At 35.5% G+C, this 15,247-nt stretch overlaps 1 protein-coding gene across 1 annotated transcript in view; it reads right to left on the bottom strand.

Moving 5' to 3' along the window:
• DOCK2 (dedicator of cytokinesis 2) overlaps nucleotides 1-15,247 on the bottom strand; it is a 214,181-nt gene that overhangs the window by 150,368 nt on the left and 48,566 nt on the right. Inside the window, exons 24-25 of the mRNA XM_052772076.1 lie at nucleotides 9,182-9,252; nucleotides 8,410-8,516 (exon numbers count right to left, since the gene is read on the bottom strand). Coding sequence (XP_052628036.1) covers nucleotides 8,410-8,516; nucleotides 9,182-9,252 — 178 coding nt within the window. The remainder of the gene's footprint in view (nucleotides 1-8,409; nucleotides 8,517-9,181; nucleotides 9,253-15,247) is intronic.

The raw sequence follows: 15,247 nt of genomic DNA, 5'->3' as shown, positions 1-15,247 counted from the left end.
TAATGTCATTAAAAAAGACATTTGGGTCTCCTTCAGTGAAAATCACAGATGGGCTTCATTCCTGACTACCTCATATGTGCAGCCAAAATGGTAATAAAGATTTAACACCACTTTTGTCTCCCTTAGGAAACACTACTCTTGATTCACTGGCATGCCTGTAGTCATATCCATCTGTTAGGATGGCTTCATGCCCACTTAAAAACTGGCATGCCAATTTAATAAGGACATAGGTGTCATCTGAATACAGATTTAGAGCAAAGCCTTAAAAATAAAATCAGTGAACAAGTCATTCAGCGAGGAGAGACTTCTGATGGCAGTCAGTGCTCAGTTAAAGCACCACGCCTCTTCACAAAGGACATCTGTTCACAACTGCAGGCATCTTTCTATTAAAAGTCTTCCCTCTTCGTTATTTGCCATTTAACTCTCTGCTGGGAGCCCAGAAGTCATGAATTTAAAATTGGATGTATTTTACTCATTGCTAAATCTAAATTCAAATTTCACAGTTTAGGTAAGAGCCACAGAAAGGGGAGGTACCATAAATTACCTACAGACTCTGACAGCACTGTAAGATGAAAATTCTTTTTGTCTCCTGGAATATAGTACACAGGAAGGAGAAACACAGTGGTTGATCCTGTGAAGACAGCACACAACACTGTTGCTGACCATTCAAAGCAAGTGTCAGCAAGTAACATCAGAATACAGAATAGGTACAGCATTAACAGTCACAGCATACCACTGTGACCAAGCATAACACTGCAGAACACATCCACTTCCCAACTTCAGTGAGTATCTTAAAGTTTTGTCACTCCTCACAGGAGCTGAGTAATGCCATGTATTGTAAGGCAGCCAGAGCAACATCTAACACTATCTTTGCTGTAGCCAAAACAACAATGTAAGCGTTCAGTGCCTTTTCCAGCTTGCGATCATTATAGTCTGCCAGCCTGCCACAAATGCCTGTCAGCATATCCTCTCTGGCAGATTTAAAAATTTGCCTTGTGTTTGGATTATGGAATATTGATGAATTGCAACTTGCATGTTTCCACACTTCATTTAATTGACACACAAAATTTTGCTAAAGTAACAGCTTCCTATCAACTTCTGTAATATGTTTTTGTTCTCTTTTCTACTTGAAGTAGTTGTAAACAGTTTTTACACAAACATTTAGAAGTTCATTGTCAAAGCTAGTTCACCTAACGTGATTTAGATTTCCCTCCATATATCAAGATTTTTTAAAAAATATAACTGAAACAACTGCCATAATGGGTGAAGTCTAACAAAAAGTTACCAGTAGCAATATTGAGCATGCCACCTACTCCTCCATAAACAGAAGAAAATAATGGCTTTAATCTACATGTGTTCATCACAAATGTATGCAGATAAAAACCAACAGATATGCATATGCCATCCTTACATATATATATCAAAATATTGCAGGAATAGAACTGGCAAAAAATGAATACAGGATTTGAAGTGATGCTTTAAAGGTAATGTACCCCTAAAAACACTACTGCATATTACAAAAAGAGGAAGGAAAAAAACCACCCTAATCTCATAAGTGTGTTTCTTAAATGAATCTTTTCAAAGGTAAGTACAAAATTCAAGAATGAATCCACAGGAAAGATTTTGTGTTTCAATAGAGAATAATTTTAAAGGAATTTATGAACAGTGAGTATTTTCAATTTTTTCCCAGTAGCTAAAAATGGGAGAGTCAAATGCATTAACTATCTCCTACTTTCAAACATTTTAAAAAGTTAATAAGTTGTGTTGAAAACAGTGCAGGAGAACAATCACAGAAAAATGAGAAATAAAACTTTGGCTTAAGAACTCATATCAGTAGGAATACAATTTAAGATTACTAGAACAATTAAAATCAGTATCTATAACTCAATTCCAGTAATAATAATTAAACTGAAAAATGCTTAATTAGAAATTAGTGTTCCTTCTACCTTTTTTTTTTTTTTTAAAACATTTTTCTTAACAATCCTGAAGGTAAAAACAATACACGTTTTTCTAAATCTTTACTTGGGTTACATAGAAGATTGTAGAGTCTTGATGTTGATTATATGCCACCATTTTAACTCTAAAATTTTTCTTAGTTGACCCTGACTTGCGCATATCTGAAATCACAAGATGGACTTACAGCTGGATCTTTAAAAGAAAATAAATAAATAAATAAATAAATAAATAAATCGAACATTACATTCCTGGTGAAACATAGGCATTATACAATACAAATTTGCATTTCCTGACAGATCATAGCCCACATAACAAATTCAAACCTTTAGAAAGAAGAATTCCAAAGAACATGAAAGTACAAGTCATTATCTTCCTGTTTTTTTCAGACAGGAAAGTTCATTAGTCTAGCAGGACAATCTTAGATTGCTGAGGCTCTACTGTACAAAAACGTAACATTACCAAACCCATTTGCATTTACTTCATGCCATACTACACATGCCATATTACACTTCACCTATTTTATTTTACTGGTTCTGCTTGAATTTAATATTACAGTATTTAAGATCAGAATCTAATTGAAAAAATGCCACCGTTTAACCTGTATATAACAAATAACACACACACAAAATTCATAGCACAGGACCGACCTATTGACAGTTTTCCTCAGCTGCACCTCAAAAATTTCTATGTGCATTACTTTTTAAGGAACAAATCTCATCTCTGACTTAAATCTTTGCTCTTTTAGATCACCAACACATGAACTACCGATACTTTTCAAGCAGTGAAATGAAAGAATTGGAGTATTTCACAGGTAAAACTCAGTAAAGTACACATGAATGTTAGGCAACCAAATCATGGGTGCATGCAAGTACCTATCTTGTTTAAACAACAGTACAATAGCAAGAGTTCTTCAGTTAGGGAAAAAAAAATACTACAATCTCAGCATTTCTTCTGCCACCTGGCAAATTAACCCCTACTGCTAACATATGTCTCTTGCTGCTGGCCTTCCAAAATCAGCAAGTGGTTTGCATATGCTGAACACGCAGTAGCTGTCTACAGCCACAGTGAGCAGAGGACCTGGATTTCAAGCCAAGAGACTGAAACTGTATTCCCACCCCTGCCAGTGACCATCTGTATGACCTACTTAGAGTTTATATTCTTTCGAGCAGATCTCACAGCGTTCTGCTACAGCACAAACTCCTAGTCAGGAGTGGAACTCTAGAGAATACGAAGTCAAAAGCAGCAGCGTGAATACATACACATATGTTCAAGAATTTTATATTCATTTCACACCAATAAAAACCAATTCTCCCAAGGCTAACTGATTTACAAATTTCAGCATAATATCAGTGATTATTCCATGGTCAACTTAGAATAAAAATCTAGCTCCAAATACTATAAGTTCATAAATACTAACTACAATAAAAATCATACATAATTTGTAAACAGCTATGTCTTAACTTGGTGATCTCTCAAAAAAGGAGACATGGTCAGGGAATTTTGGCAATAGGTTTCCTAAAAAACCCAGTGATGCATCAAAAGTAGTTTTACACAGAAATGAAGCAATGCTAACAAAACTTTTCTTTGGTAGGTCCAATAAAGAATTTCACAAGAGGGAGAGAATTATCTATTACAACCCACTATACAAAGGGAAAGATATATGAGAGGAGACAGTTTCTTACATCATACATGAGACACCGAAAGCCCATTAGGGGTGCTTATGCAGGACAAAACAATAATTTGTTTCCCTCCAATATTTTTAAATAATGAATTACCAAGTGATCTAAAAGGAAAGTGTCAAAAATTAAGTTTAAGAAGATTTCTTGTCCTCTGATCAAGAAGGACATAATATTGTCTGAAGACAAAACTGGATAAATGTCTGTGCATGAGCTCACACATTCTGTTAGAATGTTCCTAAACATTACGGTGAAAGTGCACAAGTGGTTGAAAGCATCAGTCTTCCTACATTCAGCCACTCAAACACCTGAACCACCATAGCCCCTCTAAGCTGTGTTATAGTTACAGAGTAGGAACAAGAAATCGATGCATCAACAAAAAAATCTGTCAAAGTAACTTAAGGGCTTGTAAAAGTGCTGTAGTGCTGTGGAGCTTTTGAAGATCAATTATAGCAGCAGTCAGCAGGACCGTGCATCCTATCTGATAAAAGCACTCTGTTCCATGACAGTATGCAGTGAGAACTTTTGAATGCCTGGGAATACATACCAATAAATTCAGCTTAACCTCAAGGCTTCCAACTTCAGGTTCATGTGTAACTTATTTAATAAAACCAAATTTCACTGGCTTTTTTTTATTTTTTGAAAAGACATTTTCATGTTTTCACAGGTCTACTTCCTTATAAAATGCTGTGAACATCAATGGGTAAAGGAAAAGAAATACCAATATATGAAATCCAATTAAATTTTAAAGACAGTACTATTGGGAATGGAAATAAATTAATTGAACTGGAACTGTAGTGAACTACATGGAAAGAGACTAAACACTAAAGCCTGGAGAAAAAATGGATAATTTGAAACACATGCAAATTAATAGACTTCATTGTAATTAGCAATGTAGTCAAATATATTCCATATTCATGGCAGAAAAAAAATACTACCTGTTCTAGATAAATGTGAATTTTAGTTAATGATACTGCTGGCAATCTTACCTTAATTATCATGCTGCATCCTATTTTGTGATACACTACATATGCTTTCATTCTTGTAAATTACCTTCCACCTCATTGCCTGGAGTAATGAATCGGGCATTGTCTACACCCTGCAAACACAGTTGGTTCTCTACCCAATTAATTTTAGAATCAATTGTATTTAATGTAGAGCAGAAAAGGATCTTTGGAATTTTCTATTTTCAACCATAGCAATGTACAAGAAAAAGGACTTGTTTGCTATTTACTCTGGATAATATTACAATAGCACAGTACAGAAACTTTTTCATACTGCTATAATATCAGAGATACTTAATTATGTATTGATCTTTTCACATTCTTCAGTGCCTGCACTTAAACATGTTGTGGACTTTCCCCTATGGTAATTACAACTTGAAGGTTAAATCCAAGCAATATGAGAACAAAACATACATGCAAATAATCATAAAATATCTGTTAGATATGAACAGTCTCATGAAAAGGAAAATATACTTGCAAGAGTCTATTTGACCCTGACTGGGTTGCACTGAGGATAGTGAAAAGGTATACCTGCCCCTCTCCCTGCACCCCCAAGAAAAAAAAAAAAAAAAAAAAAAAAAAAAAAGAAGGAAAATTGTCAGTTTCAGGTATGTATAAATTTTAAACTCTACAATAACAGCAAGAAGCAGTTTTATTCTGCCACTTCATCAAAATACTCAAGTACAAAATCTTTAAATGAATATTCTGTAGTTAGCAAGAATATTCTCTGGCTAAAACAATATGTCATGATAAAGCTAAAACAAATTAGGCATGTTTTAGCTTTATTTTAAAATTACATCAACTTGATTTCTCTATTTTGGGCAACTGCTTCTTCAGAGGACTGTCTCTTGTTTTAAACTAATAATTAAAAAAAAATCAATCTATTTACTCAGGCTCCTCTAAAAACAACAGCATCGAATATTATAATTATACACCAAGTATTACAGTAAACACATTTTACAGTAGATCTTGCATATGTTATCACCATAAGCATATAAACAAGCTGTTAATTTCTACATATTATCAAATGCATACACTTTAACTGTCAATTACTAGTGCAAGTTTGGATCCCAATGACCTACTCAGATATACAGGATCTAGTGCAAAGCAGCTAGGCTAGCAAACGGTTTAAGTATTATATGCTGCCTTTATGGTCTCAGCTGCTTGCTTTTGCTGTCGAGTGTTTGATATGTTAGCAAAAAATAGCACAGAGAGGTTTTGGATGTGATTTATTTCTTTAATTTACAAATGTAAGATTAAATGAATCCACTAACTACCTGTCTGGGAAAAATTAAAATGTATTGATTATCTGGTCAGCAGTATACAAAAACCACCATTTATTGTTTTTATAAAAGCTCCTCAGAATTAGAAATCCTCTTAGCAAAATTTCTTATTCATTATCACCTTAAAAATATAGAAACAGAAAACATATACCCTTTTTAAATTCACAGCATATTCTGAAGTAGACATTTTCCATGATATACCAGCTATATATTTCAAGACATCAGACAACCTGCATTTACAAGCAAGCAGCAATCTATTATTATTATTTATCTGCAAGCAGGAAAAGCTTTACAGAATACTTTGCATTAACAGACCATAGCTAAAGCAAAGGCCTGCTAAACACATGAAACAAGCACCACAATAAGCAGACTATAACGGTATCTTCTTTGGAATCCAAACCCCCACTCTTTTCTCTTCTGGAGCATACATCGATATCGAAGAAAGGAGCTGTGGGATGTACACTAAAAGGAGTAAGATGCAAGTCAATAGAACTGTGAAGCACATAGGTTATTGTATGCTCAACTATTTTCCTTCTGGATCTTTATTAGGGCTTTATTCCTTATTATACGAGCATGGGATCTGTTGTCTTGACCAACACTCCTGATATATGAACCAGTAACAAATATATTTCAATAAGACAAGTTTCTTTAAAGAAAAATTATCAAACCATTGTTATTCCACAGCAATCCCTGCTCTCATACTGTCTTCTAAAATTCTGAGACAGAACGATAAAAAGTTGAGTTTTTCTTCCAGAAAAATAGTATTTGACTGGAGACTAACATATCTCACTAAAAGGATAAAAGTTAGCAAAAGGTAGATTAAAACAAGTAATATCCTTAGTACTATCAGAACTTGAACTATTCAGCTGCTAAGTCTCTAACTGTTCTTGCAGATAGCAAAGCAGTGGGTTTACTGCAGATGAACCAAACCTTTCATAACCTGAGAGTTCAGGCTGGTATGTTATATATCTACAGTTTGCACAGAAGATTGTTACTAATGCATACATACACACACACACACACACACAAAAATCAGCATTAAACACAGTCAAGGTAACTGACTGCATTCTAATAAGATCAGGAGTTTAAGAGAGTGCATTATTTTAACCTAAGAGTCTTTCAGTTTTGTGAGAGGATATTTTTCCTTCTGGTATAAATGCTACTCACCACAAGAAGCAGAGATAAAAGAAAGACTGGCACTTCTATCTTAGAAGCAGCAGCAGTAAAAGCAACTGGTAATGCAATGATATATCAGACTTTACTTGTAAAATCAGTATCTGCAGATACCCAAGCTATAGCTATTTTAAGTTCCACTGATTCAAACAACCTTGAGTCTTACACAGTTAAAAAAAAAAAAAAATCACAGCTGATGACCAGAAAATTATTAACATAAATATAAATTAAAATGCTATCTAATTTAATCTAAACAAATCAACTATGTTATTTTCTTCATTTTGTCCAGGAAATCTATAACAGTCTCAAAACACAACACACAGAGCTAATTATTGTTATAGCATACAACATACATTTCAGTCTCCATAGAACGCAACGCGGGTCTTTAAATAAAGTTGAATGTTTATCTGTCCTAGCTAGCTAGAACTGCATCACTCTTCTGGCAACACAGAAGAATGAGATGAGCAGAGCAGTCCTCTCACTCCAACTCATGCTCACTACTATTTGCTATCCACTGTTATAGTAAAATCATTATCTACAAATTGCCAGAAACTGAAATTCTGACAAAATGGACATCCATCTGAGTAGCTCGTGTGCCTTTCAAAGTTCTGGAGGTTTTCTACACAACAGTAAGATGCTGAGAGAAGCAAGCCATCCAGTCCACAAGAGAGGAGACAAAACACTTAACAGTGAAGATGAAGTCAATCATGTAAAACTGGGCTTCTCTGCAAGGACTCCTTCAGCAAAAATTCCCTTTCTGTGATAATATGAAGGAAGACTAAGCACAAGGCCGATAAAGACATTTCAGTACCACTTATTGCTCCTGTTCTGAGAGTGGAGAAAGACAATAAGTTCTGATAAAGGTTAAGAAACATCACAATTCCTATAAATGGAGATGCTGCATTGCAGCTGAGCTATACGACAGCATAATCAGACTTTTTTTCCTCTGCCCAGGCAGAAGACTTATATAACATAAGCTGCGTTCACAAGGTTTCCTTTCATGTTCCTATTTCACTATAGAGCTTACAAATGGATTGAAAGGATATATACAGCTCCATCCATCTAACCATTATATCATAGGAAAAACACACAAAACTGTTCTTCTGAGACCCACCTGCTCCTTGTTCTAGGCTACCAATCATGCTTTGCACAATAGCCGTCTTGTAGAAAGAGGTGAATCCTCTCCAGAGGTCAGACTTCTGGCATTCACACTCTCTCAGTATTAGCTTTACTCAGTTTCAAACATGAATTGCACAAAACATAAGTCAACATTTTGACACCTGTTTATTTTAAGTCTTAAAGGCATTTTATATTTACCTTGTTTTTTAAAAAGGTTGCTGCGTACTATTTCCTTCATGGACTGCACTTTCTGCTTCTGTAGTTTCACTGGTGGAATGCAAGTGTAAAATTCATAGAGTAGTTGGCTGCATGTAAAGGAAAAGTGTCATAAATACCGTACAGATTAATTCATCATGTGTTAATAAAGACAGAAAGAGCAAAAGATCATATATTTCTAAACATTTATTTCTTTTTAAGACTTAGATTTATTTACCATAGCACATACATTGACAAGAGATCAGTGGCAGGTTAGAAAGAAAACTTTCAAGAGAAACAAGATGAGGTTGAACTAGATTTTGCCCATGTTGACAAACATTTGTTACTTTCCATTGTTTTCAATGGAATAAAGATATTCTTGTGGGTGGTGGAGGCAACTTATATTTGTCTGACAAATAAAGAAAGATACTTATTTCAAAATGCTAAAATCAGATTTGATTTTCTGGAATAGGGCTTATTCAAGGGAGAGGTGGGGAGAGAAAAAGAGAAAAAAAGATAGATTGTTCCACTTGCTCATTTTATTCACCAAGTTACTGCTTAAGTATTGGGCTGGCATAACGAATTCTGTCATTATGTAAATGGGATGAGAACTCCCTGTTAAAAGCATATGCCCAGAGTTCCACCACTGTCTTGATCAGTACAAACCAGCATAGCTTTGTTGACTTCAACCAATCAATAAGAATTCATTGTGGACAGCAGTGATACATGGTATACACCATGTGATATATCTGCTAAACCTTCAAAAGCAGCTCACCTCAGTAACTTGGCATCAAAGACCATTTCAACATCATGAAGAACTGATGGTATGTACTTCAAGGCAGCAACCTGATTGAGATATATACATTGTGTTAATTTTGCATGTTTATCTGCATATACAGCATACAAACAATACAAAGCACACACCACTGAAACAGACACAGACAAGACAAACAATGATAAATTTTGACTTCTTTACTTGGACTGAAATTTTACATGACATTTGAACATTCATTTTACCACAGAGTACTACTCACACAAGGGCTCTTGTGCTGAGGAAATACAGAGGAACTTAAATACAATAGTACCAAGTGGATCATATTCTCTTCGTAGACCACTGGAAAGGCTAAGACCATCTTTGTAGATCATATTCTCTTTATAGACTACTAAGACTGTTGTTATGATGCAAATATGTAAACCAAGCATTGATCAAAGCAGGAGGTCTTTGATCATACTTTCTATCAATTCCATCCCAGAAATGTGCCATGCAGGAGGCAGAAGTCAGGGCAACGGTCATCTACCCAGCCCAGAAGCTACACTTTATGGAACAGATGAAATGCAGCATCATCCCCCTAACCACCCATCTGCAGCTAAGCTATCTGACGCTTTATCTTATCCTATCAATTTCTGGAGGTATATTTTCACAGAGTAGTGGAATAATCAAAGCTTAAAAGATGACAGGGGTAAGAAAAAGACACATTACTCTTCTTACACTGTCATCATTTAACCCCAGCCAGCAACTAAGCACCACGCAGCTGCTCACTCACTCCCCCCCCACCCAGTGGGATGGGGGAGAAAATCGGGAAAAGAAGTAAAACTCGTGGGTTGAGATAAGAACGGTTTAATAGAACAGAAAAGAAGAAACTAATAATGATAACACTAATAAAATGACAACAGTAATAAGAAAAGGATTGGAATGTACAAATGATGCACAGTGCAATTGCTCACCACCCGCCGATCGATGGCCAGTTAGTCCCTGAGTGGCAGATCCCCCGCCCCCACTCCCCCCAGTTTATATACTAGATGTGACGTCACATGGTATGGAATATCCCATTGGCCACTTTGGGTCAGCTGCCCTGGCTATCTCCTGTGCCAACTTCTTGTGCCCCTCCAGCTTTCTCGCTGGCTAGGCTTGAGGAGCTGAAAAATCCTTGACTTTAGACTAAACGCTACTTAGCAACAACTGAAAACATCAGTGTTATCAACATTCTTCTCATACCAAACTCAAAAACATAGCACTATACCAGCTACTAGGAAGAAAATTAACTCTATCCCAGCTGAAACCAGGACATACATATACAAGAATACTTAAGCAGGTAATTTTCAGGCTCAAAATCATCACTAATATTTAAGGCTAACATCCGTAAAGACTAACTTGCAGTACTCTGTGTCGTAAAGTTCCTTTGTAGATTGGAAGTATTTAGCCTCTACAATACCTTTTGAAGGCGCACATAGTGAAAAATCTTGCAATAAAAAGCAAACATGTTAAACATATTTAACACTTGCTGGGCCACTGTCCACTCATTTCTCTACTTACACTTTAGATATTAAGAGCTGCCTACAGTGATTTTTACATTCACTAAATGACCGGTGACTTATCTTCCCACTAACTAGCTTGTATTTCTCAAATACTTTACATATCCAAAAGGATATGCCATACTTCTTGGCTGAGAGCTGTAACAAACGCCAAGCAAAAATAGACTCTGTGGTTTTCAAAGCATTTTTTGTAAAGTGTTACATAATTTGTCAAAAAGGAGAACCTGGCCACATTGATATAGGTTTGAAGCAGGACATCAGTCTCTTCCTTCCCTCCTATCTTCCTATTTCAATAGGTCACCTACAGTAGACCCTTTTCATGCAAGTTCAAATCTGTATAAAGATGCTGTGCAATCACTGATTGCCACAAGAAAAAACATCTAGGGGTAGTTATTTATCTAAAACAAAGTAGCTGTTTTCTCTGTTCTTATTTCAGATGAAAACCAGAATGTCTTCTTGACAAAAACATTTTTGCCTATCTAAAAATTTGACCACAGCATCAATTTTTGGTTATTGTGCAAAAATTCTTAGCAAAAAGCTATAGTTAATCTGCTGCCATTATGAACTTAAAACTGAAGAAAATAGATTTAATCATATCAATTACATTTGCATGCTGCTATAAATCCAACCATAGTAAAGAGAATCAATTTACAACATTTGAGTTTCACTAACCTCTTCTTGGTCCAGATTATGAGAATTACAAAGGTAATAACAGCTTTACTTCATTGTACAGTTTTAGGGTGTAAATTTCTACTAACATTTTGCTGAAAACTAAGTTACAGTAATGTGAAGTCTTCTATTACTGATATAGCTCTATTTTTCATAATAGGCCTGTTCCACCAATGATACATCCTGGGTTAGTAAAAAAATTAGAACAAAACCCCAAACTATGCATTACACAGATGCTTACTGTCTTTTCTTAACGAAATATGGTATATGCTACAGGACTGATTAAACAAGTTATCCAATAAATGCATGCTGAAATTGCACAATTTCTTTTCACTCAGAATAATGGAGTTTACTGCCCACCTTAAAACAGGAGTAACTCTTGTTTTATGTCATCTGTTTATAGGGACTGTAATAAAACAGTAAAGATCACACTTTCCATTTTACACTGGCAAAGCACAAACCCCAAACAAATTTTAAAAAAGCCCAAACAGAAGTATGTTTCCACTAGCCCCTGAAGTCTGTACATATTTTAAACTATAATAAGGGGTAAACTGAATTAACTACAAGCAAATGTCATTTTTAATTATGAACTACCACTACACATCATAGGAAATCTAAAAACGCTGTAAACCTGGAACCAATGGAACACAATTCTTGACTACTTATGTCTCTTAAATTCAGCGTAAGGCAATTTAAGTTACAATAAGGTAAACCAAATTATTTAAACCTAGAGTAAGCCATTAATTCAAAAAATTATCAGAAAATTTTCTACACTGCACTCATTGAGGTAAGTTCTTGAATACTTATGCTTGCCTAGACACAGGCTTAGCATTGATTTCAAGTGAAAACACTTCAGGTTTCAGTTACATGCTTTCAAAATAATACTATAAAAATCAGGTTCCATCTCTCATACCAGGTTTCAGAAACCACTGCTGTAAAGTGATTTGGTAGTTTCTATGAAGAAACAGCAAAAGTCAATGGTTTTAGCATGATAGGGCAAAAAGCTACATCTTGCTAATAACTACATAGGGCCACATGTCACAAGAGATTCTCCTGTCATTTGAACAAGGCTCAATACTGCTCCTGTTTTAACTGCTAAGCTAAATGCTTCTCTCCTGTAGAAGAAACTCAAGAGGAAGTTTGCAAGTAAAGTCCCAAAAGCTTTCTTTTATCATGAGACCCAAGTCTTTGTCCTACAAAAACCTACTCAACAAAAACAACAAAATCTAGAGAACTTCCTGGAGTCCACGAAAAGTCTCAGGACCAATTCTCCCAAAAGCAGAAGCTCTATCATAATTGAATCATAAAACAGGAACTGGAAAAAAGTGCTGATATTCCATGGGAATGCTACATCAGCTCAGTCCTCCATCTGATGTAAAGCCACACTAGTCTGGATTTTTATGAAATGGAGTAAACGGAGTAAGGAATCTTATTGCGATATGTCCGCTATCCCTTTAAAACAGACTAATTGTAATTTCTTGTACCACTTTCATCCCTTTCCTAACTGAAGAAGAAAAGGTTAAGCAACACTGAAATGATATCAGACCAGAAATGATATCTAATTTTTGGCTCCTGTGCAGTAAATTCTAACTCAATGTATAGATATCTATCAGTACCATGTTGCATGCAGTGAACAAGTCCTTGAATCTCAGTCACAAAACATGATAAAACATGTAACAAAAGATTAGAATCTGCATTTCCTGAGATTTTATAACTTGGTTTCAAACAACAGGAAAATCATTTGAACTATCATACAAAGATTAGTCTAAACAAAAACTTTATAAACAAGCATTGCAAATGGACAAGTTGAACATTTAAAATAAACACTAGTCGCCCCAGAGCATCAGTATTTCAGCTTGTTCAGGACAATAAATTCATGTACACAAATGAGAAGACAAGAGCTATGATAGAGTGCATTAAGACATACAACATAAAAGTAGAGCCTACTCAAATACTTCTAGTAAAAGAGAGTGTGAGGAACATGGCAAGGCCAATGGGAAACTGAGCACATCAAAACTCCAATCAGCAGTGGGAGAATGTTAGTATGAATATACAGTTGAAATGACAAAGACCAAGGAAGAAGTATTTTTCTTTCCAGTTACCAATTTGAAATTTTAATGTGTTGATGGTTTGACAAGCTTTTGGTCTTGTCACTAAATAAGAAACTGTCTACTGTTTCCTCAATAGCTATCAACATCACAGTGCTTCTATACTGAAACTTTCAACAAAGATGAAACTGCCACTCAGGAAGAGGCTTGGAATGAAGCCTATCTAGACTCAATATATCCTGTATCTCTACAGAGCAAATTCCTTGTTAAAAACTTCGTCTCTTCTTTATTGGGGGTAGGGAGGTTAGAATAAAGACAAATCGGAGACAGCTTTCTTTGGCTCTCATTTAGACTGTTTAAACAACATAAAGCCATCATTCTATTTCCGTGAGCTTCCACTATAGTAGCCAACTTAAAAAAAAAAAAAAAAAAGAACTATTCAGGTCTTGATTCGAAAAGAAAGAGTTCAGTCTGCAGCAAGGTTGTATAAAGTATTTCAAACTGGCTCAATGCTGGCTTAAGATGCCTTCAGATGAAGTCATTCCTCTGCAGATCTCATCCCCACATTCATACATAAATCCAGGAAGGTCAAAGGAGTGTTTAAAAGCTGCTACCACTTCAACAAAAAGATTATATCTTCTACTATCTTAGCCATTATTAGCTCCTTGAAATAGGTTGGGGAAAGAAGTTGGGGGTTTTGTTGTTTGGTTTTTTTTTTTAAAACAAACAAACACCCGTACACAAATACCTGTGGTGGGCTAGAAACTTGTCCTAGCCCCAGTTTTACTTCAGCAATGTGTTGTTCCTTGCTCTTCACGCAACAAATACTATATGAAGATGCTGTACAATAGCAGCATCTGAATTTCATTTTACACTAATTCATAGTTACTGTGAAAGATGTTTGATAAATGATAGGGCCACCAGCGGCCACAAAATATTTCAAGCAGTACTCCACTGTCTATTGTGCTGCCTGCCTTCCCACATATTCCCTATTCTGCACTTGTATGAGGAGGGAAATGGGGAGGATATGGCTACCATTTCTCTGCAGATCTGTAGTACCAACTGAAGTACAATAACAAGTATATGCCCTGCATTCTTTTAAACTCTGAAGTTTCATTTGCAGTAATTGCTACAAATGAAGCACTATGGACACAATTGAACACTGTCCTTAATGAAGTCATAAAAATCTCCTAGTAATCGGTACAAGACCTTCTGCATTCTTCAGACCTTAGAGATTAATTTTTTAAGCGGGATATAGATAAACCCACAGCATTGCAGAAAATTTTTTCTTACATACACAATATACTGTTAAATTTACTTTAACCTTTACTCCTGACCAAGCTTATTTTCTTGGTTGCCCTCTTCCGCAACATTACGTTACACATATTCATAAAATTCAAGTACCCATGAGATGAAAAGAACATTCAAAGAAGTCATCAGTGCTCTGTTTCTAAGTCTAATTTTATTTGCTATCAAGGCAACTTTAACAAGTTACTATGCCATCCCCTATTGTACACCACAAAGCATCACTGTCAGTACCTTTCTAGCATTATTCTCTCATTAGTAATCTATGCATCTCTGTACAGTTTTAAGTTCTTATAATCTACTGCAGCAGTATGGATGGGTCAAAAATGTGTGGGAAAGAATTATTTTCATACTTTTCAATACCACAGACAATTTCGTATTCCTATGTTTCTATGACCTTGAGAACATTTCATATAAGGTTTTTGAAAGCATGCCTAGAATTGGGAGTACCACTTTCTAAAATCACCACCTAGGAGCAAGCTGGATATAGCTGACATTTGCAACAG

Source organism: Harpia harpyja, chromosome 20 (genome assembly GCF_026419915.1).
Source record: "Harpia harpyja isolate bHarHar1 chromosome 20, bHarHar1 primary haplotype, whole genome shotgun sequence".
Taxonomy (NCBI): domain Eukaryota; kingdom Metazoa; phylum Chordata; class Aves; order Accipitriformes; family Accipitridae; genus Harpia; species Harpia harpyja.
The sequence above is the reverse complement of the archived record's forward strand: the minus strand, read 5'-3'. Positions and strand labels throughout refer to the sequence as shown.